Consider the following 27,343-nt stretch of genomic DNA (forward strand, 5'->3'; position numbering starts at 1 on the left):
ATTCCCGACTCGAAAACCAGATCGAGACAATAAACTAATAGCTTGAGAAGTTACTGAACTGGGTAGCTGTCATCATTCTGTGCAATATAGTTTCATTACCTAACAATAGAGCGTGACAAACGAGTATATTTCAGAAATTGGCTGAACTAGCTTCATTTTTGTGCAAAATTATTATTCGAGGTTTTAATATAGTTAATCAAAGAAGTGAAATTTCGTGCAATATAAAGAATGGCTTCACGTCAGAATGAAAGAATTGCATTCTCCAGCCAGGATCATAGTGGGAAGGCAAGGATCCATCACATTACTTTCATGCTCCGTGGTAAGTAGCCTACTAATATACATTCAAATCATGTTTTTATTTCAATATTTCTCAGCATTTTTTCCTTTTGACTGAGCTGGAGTACTGGTTTTAAAAAAAATAAACTCTTTAATACTCTACCTGCTAAAAACACAATTTACATTAAAATGCAAAATGTAACTGTTCTGATAGGAATCTATTAAGAGAACCGTAGGCCATATTGAACGAAGGTTTTAACGCTGCTACATAAATATTGAATCATTCTCTTTGATTTGTAAAAAAATGACAAAGTACATTATTTTCTGTTTTTAAAATTCATGTTGATAATAATTTTTTTTAAACTTTTGAATTAATTGAATACAGTATGGATAACGGAGTCGGAAAAAATAAAAGTTACGATCTTCTAAACAACAATGTAAGATAAGAAGGAAATACATTAAGATTTTTATTCCATGTATTTTTAAAGTTGTTTAAGAGTATGATCCGTTAAGCCTTATAGTATCCTAACCCCATAAAAAGTTTAAATGAAATCAGTAGAATAGGAAGGTCCAAATGTATTTTTTATTCAGTATTTCAGTGATTAAAAAAAAATCATGATAAAGTCTCACCACACTAAACTGTAGACATATTCGATGTTCACCGATTTAGAAGCGCGCTTCTTTTATCTATTATATAGTCAGGGATTACAATTTGCTTACTTTGTCTTCAAGATAGTATATTGTATAATATTATTATGTAGGCCTGCTGTGTGATTAAATTTGAGCGAAATGGCGCACTTTAAAAATTCACTTTTATAATTGCTTATCCACTCAATATGAGTTTTGTAAGCATGGAGAATTTAAAGTAAATTATGTTAATTTGGATAACCTTATTTCAAAATTGATTAAAGCAATTTAGCAGAGTAGAGGCGAGTAAAACAAGATATTATCAGTGAAATAGGGAATGGAAATGACAGATTTTGATGTGTCTTTATCAGTTTAAAATGGACGAAGAAACAGGAATGTCTTTTTCTTTTTTATAATAGGCCTTATCCTAACCAATCATTAAAAAAATGATATTGCTCTCTTTTCGAAGTACCGCGAAGAAGGACCCCCCCCCCCACACACACAAATTTTTGCCTATAACGTGAGGCCTTATATATACCCAAGAGCTCATTCGAGCAGCTATAATTTTATTTTCAATTTTCTTTTTCAATTCTTTCATTAAGTTTGTAGAATAACCATCAAATATTTCGTGACATTATACATTATTGATGTCATACCTGAACGTTTAAACCATCAGCCGACGTATACGCTATCCCTTCTCTTAATTGTATTTCTTAATTATCACGAATATTGCTTGTTATTAACAATACATTAATGATTCTTCATATAGAGAATTCGAATTATTGATACCTTGTGTAGTTAACAAATTCAATACTTTAAGTACATGTATTAGAATTAAATTTTAAAGGATAAAAAAATCCCGCTAGTCAAACGCTCAGTATAAAACGCCGGGGTGTGACAACGCTTTTTACGATAAGGACACGTACCGCACACCGTATCCGATTTTTTAAAAATAAAACGCAGTAAAATTTGATGCGAATATTGAGACATTGAACATCTTACTGTTCAAAGGTCAAGTCCACCCCAAATTGATTTGAATCAATAGAGAAAAATCTAAAAAGCATGAAGCTGAAAATTTCATCAAAATCGGGTGAAAAAAAAAGAACGTTGTGACATCTTAAAGTTTCGCTAATTTTTCACAAAACATTTATAAATCATTATGCACAACTCTGTGACATGCAAATGAGAGAGTCGATGATGTCCATCACTCACTATTTTTTTTTTTTATTATACAATATTTCAATTTTCACCAATTTACATTATGGACCAACTTAACTGAACCATAAAATATTAAGAATGGTAATACCACATGTTCTGATCTAGAGAGGAATAAATCTTTGTTTCAAAGGACAACGAGGAAATAATTAGAACATTTCATATAATAAATTACAAAAGAAATAGTGAGTGATGTCATAAGTCTCATTTGCATACTGATTACTGACCAGCAGTAACTGTTTTGTAAAATTAAGCGAAAATTAAAAATGTCACAACTTTCTTATATTTTACATCCGATTTCGATGAAATTGTCAGTGTTATACTTGTTGGATTTTTTTCATATTCAAATCAACTTTTTGTTGGGAGTGGACTTGTCCTTTAAAGTTCTAAATCATCGTCATGATCGTACAAAATATACTAATGTTCAAATTTGTGATTATGCTATTATTCTTATGAGAATTAAAGCGAAATAATTATCTCGTCGAAAAGACGTCTTAACAATCGTACGATTGGCTACGATTTGAAACTAATTTGGCCTTAACTCCAAAAAATAAAGACTTTAACATAGATCCTAACCCTCGCCGTAAACCTAGCACTTTATAAAAACTCGATTATAACCCTAACCCTATATCTTAGGAGAAATAAAGAGCGGAGCAATGTCGCAGGAGCAATATCGTGCTCAGTTTGAACCTACATCGTTCCTCTATTCTCTCTTTCGTTCTCTTTACAGACTTGCTCGTCGTGGTGGTCGTCGTCGTGATGGCGTTTACGTCATCTCCTGTTGAATCCGCATCACTAAGGCGAAGAGTTCGATCAATTGACGAATCCACGGGAAGCGAGATTGTCAATTTTATAAAAAGTGCTTTGAACTTATTACACGGCAGTAATGGTCGTCTCCGTGAAGATTTCGTAAGTGTGCATAAAATATAACAGTATAATCCATAACGTAATGATAATATTTATGGACGGAAATAAGACAAATGTACAGACATTCATAGAAGTTTGAATGTTTTATGTATCATATCAAAATTATCAACAATAACAGAAAGATATAAATATTAGGAATTTCGTCATAACCAATCAGAATAGCTTCTAAAGAGAAGCATAGAATGTAATAAAAATTGTGTAAATTTGTTGCCCCCCAAAAAAAACAACAACATTGAAATGAGTATCATACAATGAAACCAGAGTTTTGGAGATCACTAACGTGTGTGATTCATACCAGCTCAGTGAAATAATATTTGCTTATTGGAGGGAAAGATTTGGTATTTCTCCGATCTATCATTTCGAAAAAAAAAATCCTCCTACAATGCTCCATAGCAACGATGCTAGTTCCATATTATCAAACACAACATACCGGAAATGATACAGAAAACTTTCATCAGTTGGGGATGATAAATTCAATAGTTGATTATTTGGGGCGAGCTTTCGTCCACTCCTGTGGACTTTCTCAAGCCAATCAGTCACAAAGTTTGCTGCTTAATCTATACACGTTTCTTGATGACTCGACCGGAGATCAAGACCCGGGAAGGGGGGGGGGTACTCGACCTAAAAAGTGGTAGGGGTGTGCCGCGGGCGAGACAAAAAACGGGGGCCTTGGAGCGGGCTTATTGTAAAGAGGAGGGTTCCCGGAACGGGCTTCGGAACTACAAATGTTTGTGAAAACGGGGGTCCTTGGAACGGATCGCCAGCGTGAGTGCGTATGCATCCCTATGGAACGGACATGCGTGCATGATGCAGCTAGCCCGGCGGCACGGCCCCGGGTGCGCTCGCGCAGAGGCGATGGTCGGACAGCGCTCTGCGGCCGCTTTTCACCAAAATTGCTGCTCATTGTAGCAGATCAATGCGACTGGAACGGCGTAAAGAAAAATATGCGAAGCTTTGGAGCGGATTTCTTTCTTCCTTTTTCTCGATAAGAAGAAAATGCTATGCTTTGGAGCGGCTTTCTTTGTTCTTTTTCTCAATAAGACAAAAATGCTATGCCTTGGAACGGAAATTTGAGAATAAAAATGGGGATCCCCTCCGCGGCACATACCCAGTATGCATTATATACTGAGTGCCCCCCCCCCCGGGATCCAGAGAACCATATTCTGAAGTCGGGTTCGATTTAAAATCTGGTTTAAAGTTGTGATTTAACTATGGATAGCCAATAGTGACATAAATCTTTAGACGTAGAGGTTCAATGTATCAACCAATTTGATTTTCAAATCATTCTTAACTGTCTAGGAAAGATTAATAAGATAGTCGTCTTCAGTATTAAATAATTAGGGAAGAGCATAGAAACTATAAGTATCATGCAATTTAAACAAATTTTGACATATTTTGGCTTCCCATAATTTAAGCACGAAGTTAGACCATGGTCCAAGTTAAACCCGACATCAGAATATAGGCCAGTCTCTATTCAGTATTGGCACTTCTATACTGGAATAATCATTTTCAATCCACAGTGAGTGGACAAAAGCTTGCGCCAATGATAAAGGTTGGTTGAAGCTTCAAAATTACATCCTGGGGAGCATTTCATCAATATTTTCATCCGACAAGTTGTCAGATCTGACATCTTTCCATGATTTTGATTGGCTGAGAGGCACGGTTCCTATGGTAACTGTCGGATAAAATGGGACTTGTCGGATAAAACGTCCGACAAGTCCTTTAATGAAACGCCCCCCCCCCCCTGGATTCTATTTTGTAAAGCTGTTGGTGTGTTTCGTAATTGTTGGAAAAGCTGTTAATCACTTTATGATCAACTGACGTTTCTTCTTGACGTGCTACAAAGATTCATTGATCGTTTTTTTTTTAATCGGTTCTAATCTAAAGAGTGACGAACCATAGACCCATTGTACAGTGTGGATCTTTGTTTTCTGCGTTGATCAATATGATTAATTAATAACGATATTCGATCGTAAAAAGATAGACGTAACTTTTACCGACCAGCTTTATGAAACGATACCTGATCACCTTCCAATGTTGACGTAACTTTTTTATGTCGTTGACGAACCACCGTTCTTATGAATGGATGCTGCCATGATGAAGTATCTGTTCAATTCCATTAATGATAATGACAATAACTTTTGTACTTCATTGCCATTGATAACGATATTTGTGATAAATGCAGGAATGGCACAAAAATTCAGCGTTATACAGTGCGCCCCCCCCCCCCCAATAAAAAAGAAACCGAGATTTGGCGATGATTTATCATAACTTAAATGTAATCATAAACACAATGAGCTATTGTTGTAAAGCTTAGAATCTCCTCTTTCATCTGGTATAATCATAATAAAACATTTCATATTTACGCATGAGGGAGTAAAAACAATTTGAAGGATACCAAAAAGTCATTAGGAGGGGTATCTGAATTTAAAACAGAAAATCACATGACTCAAATAGATAGAAAATGGTCAAGAAATAAAGTTCAGTTCTTTGGAAATAACGTTTGTATTGCCGTAATTTCATTGTTTAAACAAACGTGTTTTCACCACTTTCCCATCGAAGCTATTGCATGGTTGACTTAATTCATGGCTGATAATCAGCAAAACGGAGTGTCGAGTGAGTTTGAACGCTAGCCTGTGAAACATCTTCATTTTATGAAATTATTGAAATTCAATCTTTAGTTCAAATAAACAGAACTTTGTTATTTCTTGACCATTTTCTGTGACTGAGGTATCAAATTAAAGAGCAGATATTGAATATTATCAAAAGGCAATTTTCTTTTTGAAACCCAGATAGTGCCCTCCAAGCGACTTTTTTGTATCCTTTCTTCAAATTGCATTTGCTCACTCATGCGCGAATGAGAAATCTTTTACGTTGTACCAGATGAAAGAGGGGACTCTAAGCTTTACAATGATAGGTCATTTTATCTATTGTATTTGTGATTAAGTTATGATAAATCATCGCCAAATCTCGGTTTCGTGTTTTGTGGGACGCACTGTACAAATTACCTTTAACAATAGTCTAACAATAAATTACAACATAATAAGTCATGAACGGGATGTCGTGGGTTCGATCCCCGCCCGAGTCATATACCAGACTCTTGAAAAAATGGGGTTTCTTTCTTTCCTGCAGGCGCTTGGTATTCTAGAATCTAGAATGGCTACCTGGAAAATTAACAATACTTATTACTATTTTATTAGAACAAGAAATTCTTTGTTTCTTTTACAGTACAATGCACGCTTTCCCAACAACAGCACTGTACCTGAGGTGAATATGTCTTGGCCAACTCCTATAGATATTGCTCGTATCGACGCTAGTAATGCTGCAGTAAGTATTCTACTCATTTACATTACAAACACACTTCATGATTGCGCAATTTGCTCAGTAGACTAACTAAGAACCAACCAGAATTGCTCTTTTGAATTAATAATTAATTATTAACCTCTGTGTCACAGGGCCCGGGACAACACCAGTTGATGTTTCATATCATATTTTCATGGTTAATATTCTAATCTTTCAAAACTTTTATGGTGTGGTCACTTTAATACCGGGTTGGTGTTGTTTTTGCAGTGTAATTTCAAGATCACCCCTTACTATGTTGATATAAAATAACAGATTTGCTTAAATCAAGCTCAGTGCTTGACATTTCATTAAAAGTTTAAAATAGAAACTTCCTCCTCCTCTTCTTCACCTCCTCCTCCTCTTCTTCTTTCTACCCCTTCAGTGCTCTTTATATGGTTCTCATTCTTATGTATTTGTTTAATATTCTCATTACTTCCTAAAATAAGTTTTTAATTCCCTCTATTTTTTTATAACAGGAGGCGAAAAAAAACCTTCCCCATTTTCATAGAAGTATTAGCTTATTTGAGGCATTGCTTCATGAGATGCAACAAATCGAAATGGAAGAGAAAAAAAGAATGGACAACGCACAATTCATAGCTTTCAATAATAGGTTTAACGAAGTCAATGATGTCATGTCCAACCTCAGACTGGCTTTAAAAAACAGTGTAAGTTAAAATATTGATTGAGAATTATATGATTAGAGATGTTAATGATGAGGGCCACCTGTGAGAACAGTTCGTAAGAACTTAAGTGGCTTCCCTCATAAATAATACATTATTAATATTATTCCTATTATTCTTGTTATTGTTACCATTATTATTGCTATTATCATTATTATTATTATTGATATCTGAACAATAATTTTTAGCAATATTACTGGTTTTCTGTAATTTCAGAGGACTATATTTCTGAAATCAAAGAGGAATTTTAAATATCTTATATTTTTTGGACCTTAGAAAAATAGATAGAACTGTATTCTAAACTGGTATCCTTCGATAAAACCATAACTCTCCTATAAAATAAACAAACCCTTATATATTGTTTGAATATAATAGTCTTAGTACCTCTATAGATAAGTACAATCTTTTATTTATTTTTTTCGAATATATTTTCTTGCTTATTTTCAGATGGATGACCTCGGTTTGACCGCTCTAGATTATCATCCTACGAATCAACCGTTTATAAATAAAACTCACATCGAATACTCACCTGTCATGTTACATGTTCTGGACAAGATTGGAACAGAACTTCAAAATTTAGATAGAATAATCAAAATAATACGCAAGTAGTCTCTATAAGCGCTCAAGCAGTAATGTAATATCATTACATTGGCACATAGATCTGAGTTGAACAGCTCAAATCTTGCAGTTCTTGAAATTTCTTTCATTTTCAAAGATTTTTCCACTTTTTTTATTCTCCGGTCGGTAATGATCCCTATATGTTTATGTATGGTGATATTCACCACTCTATTAATAATCTATCAGAATCTGAGTTTGAATCTATAGAACTGATTGTTTTAACCACTGACATAAATATATTACTGACATAAATATATTAACAACTTGTTTGCGCTATATAAATGCATATTATTATTACTATTAATAAATACATTTCATAGATTAAATACTGGGTGTTCTGAGGAAAGAATTGAATTTATGTACATAAAAATGCATGTACATCAATTTTTTTCCATCATTGCTAAATTATTTTAAACGCATGTTTTTTCTTCATGAAATTATGAAGTCTATATTCAAACATTAATAATCAAATTCGATTATTTGTCATGTTATAAATATTTGAAACAATATCCAACAAGGTTGATAACACCTCTCACAAAAATATTGAGGTTACCTAATTTTGTACAATCTTTTAGAACTAATTACATTCAAATGGGTGATATGCATCGGAATAATAAGTTACATTTGATATAAAACACATGGCTGATGATGATAATGGAATAAAATTCAAAGATAATGAGTGGAATTATGATAGCGTGTTAAACATGGCTGGATTCACTTTGACATGCCCATTGTCACTTATTCAATTTAATGAACTATGGAATGCCCTTCGTCACTAATTCAATGAATTCTTTATGGAATGCCCATTTTCATTTGATTTAAACATATCATTTCTGCTGTCCTCTTCTTTATAATTAGTTGAACCTGCCGTGTTAAAACCGCAAAATCATTATTTTCAGTTAGTTCAATGTTTTTAATCTAATAATTGCGATCAAGCCATTTTTAATGCTATCTAAGAGAAAAACAGACAAAACAATATAAGTGAATCAGTCTTGTTGGATTTTGTTGACATGTTTTCCATTGTGTGGATATTTAACAGTAACTTTTATAACAGTACTGCAGCTTTTACTCTATATGTATTCTTTATTTTGTATTAATTCAAATACTTGTGGTATACGCTCTATTTATTTGAGTTCTGTATAAATTGTAAACTTCTGTAGAGCTACGTAACTGTGGAAAAAATCAGTACAAATTACTTTGTTTCGGGATGTCAATGTATTTCACTTGGAAGCATATTTATGTTATGAGATCAAACAGTATTTTACTATTTTATTTATCAAATTATTTATTGAAATCTAAGAACCACCTTGATATATGAATGTATATAACATAGTATACTATTTAAAATTTTGTGTGAATAACTGTCTCTATCTCCTATCAGAATTGGCAATTAAATGATTTAATGCGAACAATCAATTATATATATATTTATGAAAGTCATTTAATATCAATCATTTTTTTTGTTCACTTCATGCATTTTGATTCATATCAGAGGCGGTGCTGTTTTGATAAGATTACCTGGAAGTAATGTCATCTTTTATCTCAATTGAATAATTATTAGAGTTACATAGCCTTCATCACGAATTTCCATTCTCTTCTTTCCTCCCTTTCCTGCCTTCCCCCCTTTTATTCGAAAAATGGTAGGGGCAGCAGTCCCTCATCCCCACAGAGCCGAAAAATGTATAAATTTCCTTTAATTCAATGTGGACCAACATATTTTATTATCAAGTAATCATTGTATCAATGAGTTATTGACTTTTTAATATGTAGTTGATTCCAATTTATTAAGAGGATATTTCTTTTCATAATGATTTTCACCCTAACAATTCAGAAATTTGAAGTACACAAAATCAATTTGATAAATGTATGTATTACTTTGATCAATGCAATTTACACAATCCAATTAGTTGCTCTCATACATGTTATTCATCATTCATCATGCGACTTATGTATCTCTAAATAATGTGAATAACACATTTTTTTCCATATATATTTAAGTTTTAATTAAATAAATCATCAGGCATCATAATATTTATTATTTATAGAGCGCATTACTGATGACATGAAAGACATATATATAGTGCCAAAGATTATGTTATATTATGATATACTAGAATAATATTTGGTTGAAATATTTGTCTTACAAGAATCTATAAATACATTCATATTTTGAATGTTCTTAAATATATATAATTTTTGAAAATTGACAATTTATAGAGGTGTTTTACCGGGGAACGTTACGCAATATATATGCCTACTGCACGCAATCAAGACACACTGCCTAATACTATGTATCAATAATAGCCAGGATTGCGTAAAACACTGAATCGGCCGTAAGTCAGAAAAACAATACATCATGAAGTATGCAATACACCATAAATGATTGTCAGTAGGGATATTCATGAATGAATTTGAGAGAATTTGATATCTACCTTCATGAATTCCCATTTATCACCCTCTGAACAAGTCATAAGCGTCTCATTATTGTAATTACGAATCAAACATGGTCAAAATACCTTGGTACAGGAACTTAAATGTATGATTTGTCATCTTTTATACTCTTCATAAATCCTCTAGTTCAGTTTCTTTAATGTGAGATTATCACTGTACATCTATTTGCCTCATAACCTGACTTAAAGAATATTTAATTTATACAGTATCATTATTGTATTTGTCTTCCTCTTCAAGGACACGTAACAACAGAATAATTTATCAGTCGTACCTCAACGACCTATGAAACTAGAATCAGTAATGACTGCTGTTATGTTTAACATTAACAAAAATATTTGATAAGCTTTCTTGCATTGAGTTCCGTTTTGATATAATTGAGTTTGAATGTTTTAATATTGTAGGATTATGATTTATTTCAGCAATATATCAATGGAATTGATTCAATGTTTTGATTGTATGCTTTTCTTTTCAATCTGATATGAAAAGAAAATTAGTGTCAATTCTGGGTGAGAGGAGATTACATTTTGTTATATTACATTGGAATATATTGCATACATTTACAAGTATATCATGTTTACATCATATTGGAAGGTTCGGAATGTGATACAAAAATGTGCCTCAAGTTATTGTCAATATTGTACGAATCAAAGATGAGTGCGATATTGACTCGAAGGAGTATATGTAATAACATCTTACATCATTGTAATTATACCTTGAATATTTATACAACTTTTAATAAGATTTTTAAGATTCTATTGTTGTTTTATATATGCATGCTGGGATTGAAATTCTATTAAGAGAAGGGAAAATTTATCAAACTTATTTGCTGCCTCGCCTGATGTATGTACAAGCTGATTCAAATTTATATATTTATTTATTGCAGAAATATTGCTTTGCCATCTATATGACTACATACATGTATTGAATTTTACAATAAATGCTTGGTTTTCATGGGAATAATGAAGTTTAATTTGTTGATATTTGATTTGTGTGTGTTATTTATTCATTTACCTGTAATTTTTCTGAATGTATTTTCTCCCTGTACATATGTCATTAAAGGCCGGGGGAAGTTTGCAGTGAATTAAAGTTGGTTTTGATAAAATCAATATAAAAATGGAAGAAAATTTCATTGAAGGTTTGGTGAAAGTTCAATAAAAAAGGATAAATCATAATTTTTTCTTTTATGTGACATCATATGAGAGGGGCTCCCAAATATGTTACATAAGTAATTGCCATAAATTGACTTTTTTTTTTTCATGCTGATTGAATTTATCTTTACCTGTTAAGAAGCATGCCCCGAATATGAGTCTGATTATGCTAATTTTTTTCAATCAATAATAAAAATATCATTGCAATGATTAATTTCTGGAGTACATCATCCACCTACTCCATCATATTTTCTTTATTAGTAAATATCAGAAATGTCAAGACCTATAACACAAGACTATACTGAAATTAAAATTTCTTAATAGAATTTCAAATTTAATTTAACCTCTTAATACTCCTGTACATGTATAAACAATACTTTATATCACACTGCATCCATAGTACAATAGAGCAATACAACTAACCCCAATTACATTTATCTCAGATTCAATGCTCATTTTTGCAACTGAGAATCTGATTTACAGGCTTAAAGGGGAATCCTACCCAAATAAGAACTTGTTTTTAGAGGAAAAGGAAAAATCAGACAAGTTGATTGAAGGTACTTTGAGCGATATCAGACAAAGAATAAGAAAGCTATGAAGTTTAAAAGTTGTAAATATTGGTTATCACTTTACCCATGGAGACTTCGAATTTGCCATATACATGTGATGTCATAGTGATAGTGATGTAAGGCAAGGAAGACTCTGCCATGTACTCCAACATATAAAATGGCTAAAATTTCATTTTTCTTTCAAAAGTTTTACTTCAAATTATATTTTTCTTTCATGAGGATATAAAACAATATACTACCTGGGTTGTATTTAGATTACTGCTCCAGGGAAATAGGTACTTACGAGAAAACCACCAATCCATGAAAATTACATGTAAGTACATGGCCTATGGTAAAGATGTCCTTGCCCCTTGTCATAATTTACTACCCAGTTGCCAATTTGAAATCTACATAGTCTTATAGGTATCTCAATTTTAAAGCAGCCATAACTTTATTGCTAATCCTATTTCTTTCAAACTTTCCCCATCCTGATTTACTTATTTTTTATCCTTTCCAACACAACATTTTATGACCATGGGTGGATTCCTCTTAACTGAGCAAGAAATTTGCTGACAAACCGAATCTCTAGACTCTACCATTATAGATTTGTATCAATTGGATATCCACAGTCAAATAACAACTTTAGACTGACTTGAATAAAACCAGTGTTCATAATACTAGGGTTAGAGTTTAGATGTGTAAATAGTAAGCCTGTGTGAGTGTTTTGAATACGTCAAAAGATAAATGAAAATAATAACAATAATAATAATAGGCATTTATATAGTGCCATCTATCTAGAAAAATATTATTCTGAGGCGCGTTGTTATTATTATTACCCAAGCTTTAGCTTGAGCTGCATTTCAGCGCTCATGCATTCAAGGAATTAATTAATACCCATTCACCTCACCTGGGTTGTGTGCAGTACATTGTGGATAAATTTCTTGCTGAAGGAAATTACGCCATGGCTAGGATACTTGCAGTACTTGCAGTAAACACTAATTTCATGAGAATGTCTGGCTTGTCTGCACAACCAAGGTTAATTGTCAATATGTCATCATAAATCTAGTTCTGGTAAAGTTACATAAATCAAAGTTCGCGAAATCATGAAATCTCGGTTAAAAAGAAGCAAGTGGAACGCCTCTGGCAGTCTCATCTGCATTACGCGATTCGATATAGCAGCAGTGCTGACTTTGAAACCAGCTATTGAATAATTATTCACAAAAGAAAACATTCATATGATATTAGAATACTATGTCCATTGACCCAAAATGACCTTTGACCATGATCACGTGATCTAAGATGTGTGTAAAACAATAATTTATACTTGATTACCCTAATGTCTAAGTTTCATGAACTAGATCCATAACCTTTCGAAGTTATGATGCCAATTCAACAAATACCCCCCAACATGACCAAAGTTCATTGACCCTAAACGACCTTTGACCTTGGTCATGTGACTTAAAACATGCAAAGGATGTTCAGTGATACTTTATTACTCTTAACATGGAGAAGGTTTACGGTTCACCATGTGTAATATGAATTCTTTCTTATTCTTTTCTTGATAGTGAGTGATGTCTTGAAAAGGACTGTAAACCAGATGAGATGAGCTGAATATGGCCCAAGTAGCAATGATTTGAGTAGTAGCAGGTTGAAGTGAAGAGAGGTTTCTCGACGTTTCGGGCAGGTTGACTGTCCGTCTTCAGGAGTGAAGGATGCTAAATGAGTGTGGGATACTTATGGCGAGAATGCGGACGTCGGAGGAATCGGTGGCGGGCCGGGTCGGCGGCGGGTGTTCAGTGGTGGCGCTGTGACTTCTGGGAGTTGTGTGGGCGTGAGTGCGGACGTCAGAGGGATTGGTGACGGGCTGGGTCGTGTGAACTTCCTTGGTGTATGTTGGGTAGGCGTGGGCGGAGATTATAGCGGCATCGTTGTTTCGGCGGTGCGGCGATCTCAGGTGTGGATGATGCGGCAGCTTGAGTTGTGAGTGGTATGGTGGGCTTGGTCGTCGGCGGAGCCGCGGGTGTAGTTGTCGGCGGTAGTGTGGCATGTGTAAATGAAGGATTGGTGCCTAGGTGAAGGATTGGGTGCGGTTCCAGATGTTGTTAGGTGCAGTCCAATGTGTCATGTCATTGTATCTCAATGGCTTCTCTGACTCTTCTGGTATACCAATGCTTGATGTTGTTGATGAGTATGCTGTCTGCCCAGTCAATGCAGTGACCTTCTTGCTGTGCGTGCTTGACAATGGCTGACCTGTCCCAGTCTTTGGCAGGACTTGTGTTCCTTAAGCCTTGTGACGAAGTTGCGGCCTGTTTCCCCGATGTAGACTTAACCGCAGTCACATGGTATTTTGTAGACGCCTGGTTGCTTGTTGGGAGGGTTCTTGTCCTTGTGTAAGTGCAGGATTGAGTGGAGCTTCTTGGAGGATCGTTGTCTGACTTTGATGTTTGCTTGAGTGAGGATGCGGCGTAGTTGGTGCGATGTCTTGCTTAGGTATGGGAGGACGATTGTGCCAGGTTGGTTGTCGGTGGATTGGTCGCTGGTGGTTGTGCTGGTGCCTTGGCGGTTGAGTGGAGACCTTGGTCGTGGGGTACTGGTTGATGAGAGGTGAGTGCATTGGAGATGTGGGTGAGTTCCTGCTAGAGGTGGTCCTTGTCACTGAGTTGGTGGGCGAGGCAGATGAGGGAGTTGGGTACTGATTGCCAGATGGATGGGTGGTGGAAGGAGCAGTAGTAGAAATATCGGTCTGTGTCAGTTGGTTTTCAGTAGACTTGGTGCCAGAGGAACCCTGATGTGGTCTTCATGATGAGGATGTGCAGTTGGGTTTCCATAGTGAATTTAATGTCTGGGTGCTGCTTGTTGATGTGGTGGAGGAAGAGTTCCTTGGTGTAGTGGGGCCAGATGACGAAGGTGTAGTCCACATATCTTAGCCAGATTGAAGGTTGCATGTCGGCAGTCTCGAGTGTTTGGTGTTCGAATTGCTCCATGAAGATGTTACGGTGGAAATTCAACAAATACCCCTAATATGCCCAAAGTTCATTGACCCTAAATGACCTTTGACCTTGGTCACGTGACCTGAAACTCGGGCAGGATGTTTAGTAATACTTCATTACCCTTATATGTAAGTTTCATGAACTAGGTCCCTATACTTACGAAGTTATGATGACATTTCAAAAACTTAACCTTAGGTTAAGATTTGATATTGACGCCGCCGCCGGAAAAGCGGCGCCTAATAGTCTCGCCCTGCTATGCAGGCGAGACAAAAACAATCACACTGAAAAATCAACACACATAGGCAAACGTGGGCCAGTGTATTATAATTGCTTGGTTAAAGGGCCCGACATCTGGGTGGAATTCCATGCTTAATTTGCTAATATCCCAACAATGACACAATTCCTTCCAGAATTCTTTTGGATGTAACTTTCCATTTATACATATGGGGACGTTGAGATCTGGTGGCTATGACTCTCGTCTTTCAGAGGGCCGTAGTTCGATTCCTAGTCATGGTGTGTTTTCCTTCAGCAAGAAATTTACCCACATTGTGATGCACTCAACTCGGTGAGGTGAATTGGTAACCGGTAGGAAGAAATTCCTTGAATGCTTGAGCGCCTTTAGGTAGCCTAGTTCAAGCCGGGGTAATAATAATAGCAGGGCCTGCTGGGAGAACAGTTTTCGAAACTTAAGTGGCTACCATGTGTAAATATATCGTTATTATTATTACTATTGTTACAGACACTTGGTTATTTTACTGGACTCTGTACAAAATCATTTTGAAATCGTCACTACAACTTGCAGTTAACTTTAATCTGGATAAAATGTTAAATTCAGAAAACTCTTATTCATGGTTCAGCTAGTTATCCATCTACTCTTGGGCGAGGAGAGGCAAATATGGGATCAATACCTCCCAAACGGTTCTATACCCATTGTGCGTAAACATAATGTTGACATCAGTCATGCATCATACTCAAATTGTTACGTGAATCATGACTTCCCCAAAATGAATTAATTTCCCTTGAAAGTCATACACTGAATGTTATTGTTCTTTAGGGTTGTAAGACCTGTAGGCTCAATTATATGCAGTAAAAAAAATGAAATGTCACTTCCCAAACTCTTGTCCCCCTCCCCTCCCATCCCTATTTTGCCTACTGGAATGGGGGTGGGGGGAAGAGGGATCCCAGAACAAAGCCAGGGGAAATGAACAATTCGCAAGTGAAATGGTTAATGAAACGATAGAATTGATCTACCATCCATATGATTTGAGGTAGTATTGTACTTGAATCAAGTTATTTACAAGTCATTCCAAATTTCCCTGTACATGCGAGGTCACCTCAAGGTCATGAAGGAGTCTCTTTATCAGAGAGCAGGTCATCCAAACAATTCCTGGCTGATAAAAGCTCTGCATCCAGCCAATCAGGTCTCTTTAACATTCCCACATTCAATTCCTTTAATCTTGTGAGGGCGCCCTTTAACATCCCTACAACATCTCGGAGTTGGGCTTCAGCGTCTGAGCAGTGACGTTTAGATTGAGGCTACAAAAATAAAGGGAAACATAAGTACATACAATATAAAAAATAGAGACAATTATATCAGAATAGAGGAGACATCGCACAGTTGATTATTAGGATAAATTAAATTTCATTTACATCATATGAAAATAAAAAATGAGAAAATTGTAAAATTTTGTAGTTAATTAAAGCAGTTTTTCTTGTTCTTGACTTCATTTAAGGAGAGTGATTTGTGACAATTTTTGTTTGTACTATTTTCATATGATTTACAATAAATGAAATAGATTTAATCCCAATCAACTTGATATCAATAGAGTTAATGAAACCTTGAAAATCTTAACCCTCATAGAGCCATGTCACTTGGACCATCTAACAGGGTGTACGGGAGGGGTTAAGGGAGAGATCTCAAGATCTTGGCCACCAATTGACCGTGCATCGCAAACATTTGCACAGGGGTAGTGTGCAATGATATCTACCTGGATGTATGGTTATTTTATTTTGGAAATATTAAGATTTTTTACATGAATTACTTATGGAAATTTATGTGTAAAATAAAGAATTTGCTCTATTTAACTAAATACAGACCCAAAACCGCTAATTTTCTATTGACAGACACTTTGTAGGATTTCGATCAAATGCATTTTTAAACATTCTGCATCGCAACTTTTTTCTTATGTATTTCATTGTTTTTTTAAATTTCTATGTATTTCTTTGTTTTTCAATTTTTTTTGTTCTGTATTGTTTTTTTATTGCTTACTTAATTCTGATCATAAACAAGGCATAATTAATTGATTTCAATCAGTTAAAGAAGAAATAATGATAAATCTAAGAAATTTGGCTAGAAACACAATTTGCATTGGATTTTTATGTGAATTCACATTTTTGAGCAATTTTTGATCTGACATGCACAGTACACATGTTGCGTAATTTCTGAACCGCGTACCCGAACGTTGGAAATTTGGTCTAAAATGTAGCGCGAGATTTGAAAATAAAAAAGTCAGCAAGCGGCACAGTCAAAAGAATTTGGGCTGTAGATTTCTCATGAAAAATGTCGAGGGGGGGGGGGTGGATTCCACTCACTCACCCTGGGCGATGTGAAATGGAGTTCACAACACATTCTGCATGAACTATTCTTTGTTCTCTCTTAATCAGATCCAAGTTTTTACCATACTTGTAATAAAAATTTTCCCAATTTTCCCTGTAATTAAGCTAGGTTGGAAAAAAGAGGATTTTTATTTGAAAAAGGATGCTAAAATTGATCAATATATTTTTAGCCCGTGGTTATTTGCTTTAAGATTCCTTAACTGCATAACTATGTGAAAGATAAAAAACAAAAAACCCGGAAATGTCATGTTGACACTAAAATATACACAAATATGTATGTTTAAAATTATCCCTTCTCATTCCCTGTCTCATGTAAACACAAGGAGGGTGAATTGAAATCCATAAATAATTATTTATCGCCCCATTTTTTTTAATATACTTATTATCCTTCTGAAGTATGATCCATAGATAAGCCGAAGTTTTGATTTGATAAGGATAATTCTTTACGATCAAACAGTGTAAGATAAGTTTTTGGCATATATATAAATTTTATCAAAAATTTATCTGTAGAAAAAGGGACAAAAATGAGCTTTATAAAAAACAAACAAATAGGGAGTAAAGTCCATTTTTTCTCCAAAAGGGAGGTTTTTCTATCTGTTTGTCTCTCTTTCCCTCCATACCAAAGACACCTAGAGGTTGATAACTTCCTCACAGCAATATCAAAGTGACACCTCTACGTGTTATGAACAAACATTGAAACCTCAAGTTGAAGACACTGAATTACAATGAGCTCTCCCTTTATATTATAGGGGAGGGAGGGGGGAAGGGGAGGTAGGGGGCAGTTTGTAAAAAAAATGTGCAAATTAGGAAGTCTAGTTTCGAAACACAAATCATTTTTGGCTGTATTCTGCTGTTAAAGTGTCTTGAATGATGATGTTGAATATAATGTTGATTAAAGTGTAATGGTGTGGTGGTGGTGATGACAATGATGATGATGATGATGATGACAATGGTGATGATAATGATGATGGTGGTAGTGGTGGTGGTGGTGATGATGATGATGATGATGGTGATGATGGTGATGAAGATGATGATTATGATGATATGATAAAGAAGAAGATGGTGGTAGTGGTGGTGATGATGATGTAATGATGATGGTGGTGGTGGTGATGATGATGATGTAATGATGATGGTGGTGGTGATGATGATGAAAATGATGTAATGGTGATGATAATGATGACGGTGCTGGTGGTGATGATGTATTGGTGATGATAATTGTGATGGTGGAAGTATATAATGATGATTGTGATAAGAACTTTTTGATTACTATGATGACGCATAAGCAATACTACTTCACTAGCAATACATTAACTTGGCAATAAGAAAGCTCCCCCCCCCCCCCGACAAAAAAAAAGAGAGGGGAAAACACTACGCAAGTACCATTAATTACTATAATGGAAATGACTTGATTATACACATAAATTTGGGGGGCAAACAACAAACATGCAAATATCTGTGATGGCTTTCAGCAAATTGCCAAATTAAATGAGTTATAGTTTTGCTTTTAGAACTTATTAACATATGTATGTCATACATAAAGCCTGGCAAAATGCAATTATGTCCCATAAAAGGCCACATTCATAAGGAAATGTATACACTATCTGTGATACTAACTAAGCATGTAAAATAATTCAAATACCTAGAAATCATTGTGCCTGTTTTCAAAATAGATCAATTCATGGATGAAATTGATGTAATCCAATCAACTTTGAAATGAACATTAAAGGCCTGTTTCTACAACAACAACAACAAAAACAATAATAATAATAATAAGTTTCAGGACCTTCAATGTTAGGGAATGAACAAGATCTTAATAAGTGAGTATTTTTAATAAAACTATCCGCCTGAATCAAGAATCTACAAGCATGGGACATCTCGGACTGAAGTGTTATTAGAGACTAAAATGACATTTGATTTTATCTGTATTTTGTTCCCTTCAATAATTCTTGATTTACTCTTTAGAGTGGGTTGATTTAGATTACTGTAATTCATATATGGTTCTCTTTAATGATTTAATTTACTCTTTAGAGTGGGTTTGGATGGTGCTTTATGATTCACAATTATATTTTATCATTATTTCTTTTCACATTTAATAGTACACTGAAAGTATTACATAACACAGTAACACTAGGGGTGAAGGGGAAATCATTGAGTCTCATTTTTATTAGCTATGCATATGTTGATACAGCATTTTCTTAATACGACTGCTATGGTCTTTAACATGCCAGTCATACTGACATTCTATTTCTATCATATTGCAAAACTTAAAAAAAAAAAAGGATGTGAAACTTCAGAGTTTTCCCTGTTAAGGGTATTCTTAAAGGGGAAAATACAAATTGCCAAAAAATGAAATAGAATCAGACATTCACCTTTTATGGTCATAAAAAACAAGGAAATTCACTTAGAATAATCCATTAGGAAATGATAATTAATAGCTTATCATAAAGTCAATGAGTAGTTTTGACTGTCAAAATTGAAAGTTTTGATTTATTTCCTAGACAAGGAAATAGAGAATGAAATTGTAGATTTCTGATATTCATAAAAATGGAGTTTTAGCATCAGATGCCAACATATCAATGAAGTAATACATGTGCTTGTTTATAGGTGTAGTTCCAGGTACTCCATGATTTCACATTTTATTTTTTGTATATATTTTTTTACTAAAATGATCTTAATTTCTCAACTAAACACTGACTTTTACTTGTAACAACAATCAGAACTTAAATGGCATCCCGCAAAATGAACAGCCAGGTATTTGTATATGAACTTTTAAATGATAGATTAATGTAGAAAATGAGCAATAGCTTGATAATTATAGTAATAGTAACGACATGGTCCAAATATACAATGCAGTTACTACTGTATATGCTTATACTCCATCGCGCTTGATACGTGGTATCGTTACCACGGCTGTAACTGTGCTGCCATTATAGGCGCTAGAGTGTTCAAGGAATAAATCTTACCGAGTACCAATTCACCTCACCTGGGTCGAGTGCAGCACAATGTAGATCAATTTCTTAATGAAGGGAAACATGCCATGGCTGGGATTTGAAACCATGACCCTCTGTTTTAGCGTTAAGAGAATAATCCACTGGGCCATAATGCTCCATGGCAAAATAAAAAATAAAACTTTTTGTTCTACAGGTCTCTTTCCCAGCAATGAATTTTGTTTGAGAGCTAGAGTTAATGCACATGCCCACATGTGCTTATCGGTGTCTGGTATTTTTGGCTTACTCAGTTTTCATTTGATTTTCATTTCGTCATTTCTTAAAGGAGAATGAAACTCTTGGAGCAATTTAGCTTTTGTGAAAGCAGAAAAATCAAGGAATAAGATCAACAAAAGTTTGAGTAAAATAGGACTAGCAATAGAAGAGTTATTAGCATTTGAATGTCGAGATCACTAATGCTATGGAGATCCTCCCATTGGCAATGCGACCAAGATCTATGATGTCACAGATGAACAACTCTCCCCTTTTGGACACTGAAAATATACCCCAAAACATCTCTTTTTGCTCATTCTAATCATATGACAAACGATTCATCTATGATATAATGTTGTGAAACCTCTGTACTTGTCCTCTCATAAAGAGAACACCTCACCTTGTGATAGACTCTATAAAAGTGAGAATATAAGTGAAATAAGTACTAAAGTAATGAGGGAGTTGTACGTGTGTGACATCACAGATCTTGGTCGCATTGCCAATGGGAGGATCTACATGGCATTAGTGATCTCAATATTCAAATGCTCATAACTTTCTTATTATTCATTCAATCTTCCTCAAACTTTCAACAATATGTTTCTTTGATTTTTCTCTTTGATATGGATTCAGCTGGTTTCAAGGGTTTCATTCTCCTTTAAGTTTATGAGTAAGGTAGTGGAAGTTTGATTGTTTGGTACTGTATACATACTTTATGGAATTGCCCCTTTGTGAATTTCAGAATTAAATACCCAGCAGCTTAAACTCAATTTCTTTAGTTCATAAACAAAAATTACCTTATTATTTCAAGAAAACAAGTATTTCTCCTTCATAGAAGCGATTCTGGTAAATCACTGATGGTCTACAACCACTTCATTTACTTTCCTTTTGGTCTCATCCCACTTGGTCTAGTCCTTTTTCCTTTACTTCTTATTTTGTCTAATTATTTAGCCAGTTAACCGTTTTGCCTAATTTCCAGTTAGGTTAGACCCATTTGTTCACTTCACTTGGTCTAACAACATTCAGTCTACATGGTTAGATGAACTATTCATGAAACCAAATATTTATTTGAAAAAGTAGAAAAATAATAAGTATACAAAGTGAAAATGGAACCAACTGGGCATTAGACCAAATGAGAATTAGATGAAGTGGGCATTAGACCAAGAAAATTGTAGACCAAATAGGATTTTTTATACTTAGACATTTCTTGTCTACATTATAGACTTTAGACCTGTATAAATTTTCTGTAGTTTCGAAATCATTGCAAATTTAATTTAAATATCATTTTGTATGTTTATCTTTTTATACACCCTACTTAATTAAACGGGCTATGTTTCTCGCTCTTCAGTTTTGACCCTTAGTTTAAATCAGAATTATATCTGGTGGATATTACTGCTCTTCTTCCCCTCTTTTCTTTATCAGGAGAGCAGAGACCCAATCAACTTTTGAGTCTCACCTGAAGACCTTTCTGTTCCCCACTCCAACATCATCGCAAGAATAACTCAATTGTAGCATTACTAGAACAGTACTTGAACTGAATGATGATCCTAAGCACTGTTTGAAGACATTGAAATTTGTGAGATATTTCCTATTTTTGAGCAAGCGCCGTGAGCGCCCAGCTAAGGCGGATACCGGCGCTTTCCAAGAACCCATCATTTTCTGTCCTTCTTATCTCTACCCATCCCTACTTATCTACATTATCTCCTACTTTGTTCAATCTTCTTTTCTCCTTTCTCTATACTCTAGTCATCTTTTCCCAGCTTAATCTGCCAGGTTACCCAATGGGTGATTTCAAGTTCAGTGTTGACCTTTTGGTGTTGGTGTTAGGTCAATTTTTACACGATTATATCACCAAAACATAAAATGAAGATGGTCCCAATAAGTCACTCACTAGTTGTTGAGATGTCAATAATGTGATCTGGATCAGTTTTACAAACTCTGAATAAGTTTTGGAGCTAGGGGAAGCAATCCAAATTTCAACACCAACACCAAGTCCAAGGCCAATACCGGACTTGAAATCACCCAATGTGTTTGTTATTTTATTTGTAAATAGTACATTTATAATGTTTGATTGCTATATCATAATATTATTGTATTGTTATATTTTGTAAATCCAATACAATTCAGCCTAATTGGCTGCGATGTGTGGATATTTCAATAAAACCATATACCGTAAGTAACGGTGTATTAACCGCACCCGTGTATAAACCGCACCCCCAACTTTGGACTAAAAAAAAAAAAAAAAAAAAAAAAAAAAAAAAAAAATCCTCACATTTACATGCATGTTTGAGGTACGAAAAAACAAAAACTAAGTTAAAGTTTTCAAAGAATTCAAAGAGATTACCAGTATGCAAAAATCTGCTGTTCTTGATCAATTCATCTACAAATGTTAGCAAGAAAGAAAGGTCCCGCCAATATTGGCAATTTACACACTCACTCACCTCACAGTCACAGTGTACACACACACAGCACTGCCTTTCTTGTACATGTACATTTCAAACTTCGATACGGTACCACTACCAGTACATCTTATCAAATTGTGATGTGTCTTTCACATTTCTTGCATCAAAACCTCACAATCACTTTCAGAATTTGTCTAGCATTCAATGTCTTAGCATGAATTTTGGATACGGGATTACAGGAAGGTTCAAGAAACAAAGAAATTGGTATTTTTTCCAGTTGTTTGACGGCTTCGTGCCGTCTCTCTCGTGCGTGGTGCACGGTGTACATGGTATCTTATGAAAAGCAAACGGGAAAGAAAAAAATAAGCTGGCGCGAAACGGGACTTTGAGGGGTTAAATTAAATGAATAGCGCCAGCTTAAGTCGTACTAAAACCACAATACAACGCAAGCTAGCTCTTGGCTCTCGCTCAGCTGTGACAAATTATTACTGAGAATGCTTGGCGTCTCTTTGAACTTAGCCAGGGAACTTCACTGCTTTGAATCGAGAATAAAGTCGAAATTAGTGTCATGAAGGTGGATGCATTTGTTACGACAGTATTTGATCATAAGATCGTAATAATCGCTACCCATTACCCGCGGCTCATACCCCTCTAAACGACATTGCACTGGGCGGCTACGCCCGGCCACTCGATGTGTTGTGAACTGGCAGACTTCTTACATGTTCGGGAGGGGTTACGCGGGCGGGCTCAGACCCGTCACCGTGTATAAACCGCACCCCCGACTTTTGCTTATATCCCGCCGAGAAAAAGGTGCGGTTAATACACCGTTACTTACGGTAACCATAAAATCCAACACCACATCGATAGTAGACCAAATAGGTTTTGCCATGGTGGTCAACGACTTTCTGAATAGTAGATGTAATCAGTGTACGCTCATGTGACATCACACTATCTGAGAAGTGGACCAAATTGATAGTAGACCAAATAGGTTTAGCCCATGTGATATCAAGACTATCTGAGATTTAGACCAAGTTGATAATAAACCATACAGGTATAACCCATGTGGTATACAACTATCCTAGAAGTCCAACTGTTTGTAGACCAAATGGGTAAAGGCCATGTTCAGGGGCGGATCCAGGATTTTCCAAAAAGGGGGGGGGGGGGGACATTTTCCTGAGGAAATAATAATAGAGCTAGACCAACTCCATATAGGGACAATGGTTATTGCCTGGACATATTGTATTAGACTATCTTAAAACTAAACCAACTGCATATAGGGACAATGGTTATAGCTTAGACATGTTGTATTAGACTATCTTAGAACTAGACCAACTGCATATAGGGACAATGGTTATAGCCTGGACATGTTGTATTAGACTATCTTAGAACTAGACCAACTGCATATAGGGACAACGGTTATAGCCTGGACATGTTGTGTTAGACTATCTTAGAACTAGGCCAAGTAAAGTAGCAATTCTTACCTCCTCTGTTCTATTTGAGCTGTTCTCTGCCATGTTTGCACTCTCTCCTCTCACGCTCATCTCAGAATCTGATGATAAACTCTGCATGGACATTCTTTCAGCCACATCTTGCAGTCTTAATCTTTCACCTTGAAGAAAACTGACCTCTGACCTTTTCGACAGAAGGTCGGCATGTGCTGGAATCTACAATGAACAAAATCATTCATTATTAGATATCATTATTTATGTCAGTTAGTATTTTTCCTCTTACAAAGGGTTTCTGATCCTCTCCCCATGATGACACTCCCTCTTTCAACATTTTTCACATTCTGGCCAATCTTACTTTCTTATTTTTCACCATATTATGGGCAAATAAATATTGTTGTGACTTTACATTGTAACACGTCATCTTCTTCAAGTTGCTTCGGTCTGTTTAGGCCAATTTTATCAAGAACTCTAAAAATATATATCATCAGACAGTTTTCACAAAGCTGCCGGTATGATAAACATAACTTTAATCATGACTGGTGACCTGTTTTTTGGGCCACATGAGATTCTCAATTATTTCATTCCAATCAACTAAATTTGTAAAAAACTATCTTCATAGATCAAAATTCAAGTTTTAAAATAAGCATCTAAAGGCAAATTATATATCGATTGTCAAAATTTGATTTGGATTACAGGAAATTACCCGGGTATGTTACAAAAAAAAAAAAAAAAAAAAAAAAAATTGGGGATAATTATATAATTATTTCACCTTTCACCTCTTGGCTATGACTCTCGTCTTTCAATATGCGAGATATGGGTTCAATTCCATAGCATATTTCCCTTCAGCAAGAAATTTACCTACATCGTGCTGCACTCAACCCAAATGAGGTGAATGGATACCCGGTAGGAAGAAATTCCTTGACGCTTCAGCGCCTATAATGGCAGCTCAGCTACAGCCAGGGTAATAATAGCAGCGCTTTGTATCCTCAGGCAAAAAGTGCTAAATAAATCCAGCTATTCTCACCTGATTGAGGTAATCTACAACATTCTTCTGGACATCATCCGCTCTGATGCATTCTGGGACTAATGATTCGTGAGTAGTTTCCTGAAAGCATAAAAGAACAAACCTTATAAATTAATCCATTTGTTTCATAATAAACAGTTAGGCCGCCAATGTTCATTATCATACAGGAGCCTTCCTGGGTCTAACTCACTTCCCTAGGACATATAAAATAACACAGGCCACATGTTAGAATTTAGTAATCAAAGAAATGTTTTTTTATGAAATGAAAATCCTAAGTGCAGGGAAGGATTTAATGATAGATCTATAAAAGAGACCCCAGCAGACTGTAGCATTTAAATGAGATTTGTAATCAATTTGAAAGACTAACATTAACTAATAAGAGCTTTGACCATATAAGTTAGTCCTGAAATGAACTGTTCTTTTTGCTGCTGTTAACAGTAAAAGAACCGTTATTCTTGACGTTTCAAGCACACAGGCTTTGCTCTTGGTCAGGTTTATATTTTTGGTGATTGCACTTTGGTTTTTTAAACAAATTAAATTTTTTTTATCTGATTTAAGAAAGAAAAATCTTATTCAAATTTTTGAAAATTTGATTTTTTTTAATCTAAGAAAAAAAAAAAGCCAACCCTACTCTTAGACTACATTGTTTTATCACACTTAGTTTTGTATCGCACTCATCTGATATGAAATATTTTTGTTTAACTTACCTCTGCAAATGAACTGAACGCTTCTAAAGCATGTTGACGGACGATGAAGTTGGAATCTGACAAAACTTTGCCAAATAGGATAGGAATGTGCTCAAGGATTTGTGATTGCTGGCAAACATAAAAAAAAAAGGGAAAAGATAAATAAAATCAGGTCTATTTGGGCAAAATTCCGATAATAGTGACAACATTTTGCTTAAGCCTTATAGCACTTATCAAAATGACCTATCCTAGCAATTTACAGATATATCGCTGGTGACATGACATTTGCTCCTGCGACAATTGCTTTGGGCTTTATTTCATCTAAGATGTATGGTTAGGATTGCAATAAGGTGTTATGTGAGGTGAAGTTAGGTTTAGGGTAGGGTATATTGTCACATCCAGGGTTGAAGTTAGCCATTTGATTAATTTGTAGAATTTATAGCAGAGCAATTGTCGCTAGAGCAAATACCAATACGCTGGTCAGCGGATTATGACTTGCCTTTTTCAATTGCAAACACTATCTCTACTCACTGGAAAGTATACTAGCAACAAGTACTGACTATTATAAAATTGCTAAGAAATAAGTTTAAAACAAGATTTATACTGATACTAACTTATGGATCATCCATATAACTAATACTGGACGTAAAGACGTAATGCATGTACGCATAAATGATCAGGAGAGCAATTGTACGGTTTGAATTGTTTGAGCAGCAAAAATTATGATAAATCAACAACTGATATCATCAACTTGTTTAGTTCGACATCACACTTGAATGCCAGTAAGGAAATATTTCATATCTAACTGTTATTCAAAATATGGTCCACTGATCTTGTTGATGAGACAATATCAGAGCAACATTTTGCACATATAGGGTGTACTCAGTAGCTATTTCTTTATTTCTTAATTTTTACTATTGTTGCATTATCAACAGAAACAGTGCAATGTCGTACTTTAAAACATCACTGCAAATATTAAATATACAGATATGAAAGTTACCAATATATGGAATAAAATATTTAAAGGGAATCAGTTCTGTAAACTACCTAGAGCTTCACATCAAACTTAATGAAGCAGTAAAGAAAAATATATCTTCCTTATTCATAAGTTTATGTTCACTTTAACTTATTGCATGCTCTAAAAATTA

General features: G+C 35.0%; 2 protein-coding genes across 2 annotated transcripts in view; one reads left to right on the top strand and one right to left on the bottom strand.

The window, feature by feature from the left end:
- LOC135156812 (uncharacterized) lies at positions 1-12,561 on the top strand. The gene is made up of 5 exons (XM_064110376.1): positions 1-319; positions 2,849-3,027; positions 6,274-6,372; positions 6,864-7,052; positions 7,515-12,561. Exons 1-5 carry the CDS (start codon positions 229-231, stop codon positions 7,674-7,676), a joined length of 720 nt encoding a protein of 239 aa, XP_063966446.1. The 5' UTR covers positions 1-228; the 3' UTR covers positions 7,677-12,561.
- Positions 11,495-27,343, bottom strand: part of LOC129278075 (FIGNL1-interacting regulator of recombination and mitosis-like) — a 26,556-nt gene continuing 10,707 nt past the window's right edge. Inside the window, exons 15-18 of the mRNA XM_054914290.2 lie at positions 26,217-26,324; positions 25,510-25,590; positions 24,519-24,701; positions 11,495-16,358 (exon numbers count right to left, since the gene is read on the bottom strand). Of these exons, the coding sequence (XP_054770265.2) occupies positions 16,164-16,358; positions 24,519-24,701; positions 25,510-25,590; positions 26,217-26,324 (567 nt within the window). The 3' untranslated portion in view covers positions 11,495-16,163. The remainder of the gene's footprint in view (positions 16,359-24,518; positions 24,702-25,509; positions 25,591-26,216; positions 26,325-27,343) is intronic.

This window comes from Lytechinus pictus, chromosome 15, assembly GCF_037042905.1.
Source record: "Lytechinus pictus isolate F3 Inbred chromosome 15, Lp3.0, whole genome shotgun sequence".
Taxonomy (NCBI): Eukaryota; Metazoa; Echinodermata; class Echinoidea; order Temnopleuroida; family Toxopneustidae; genus Lytechinus; species Lytechinus pictus.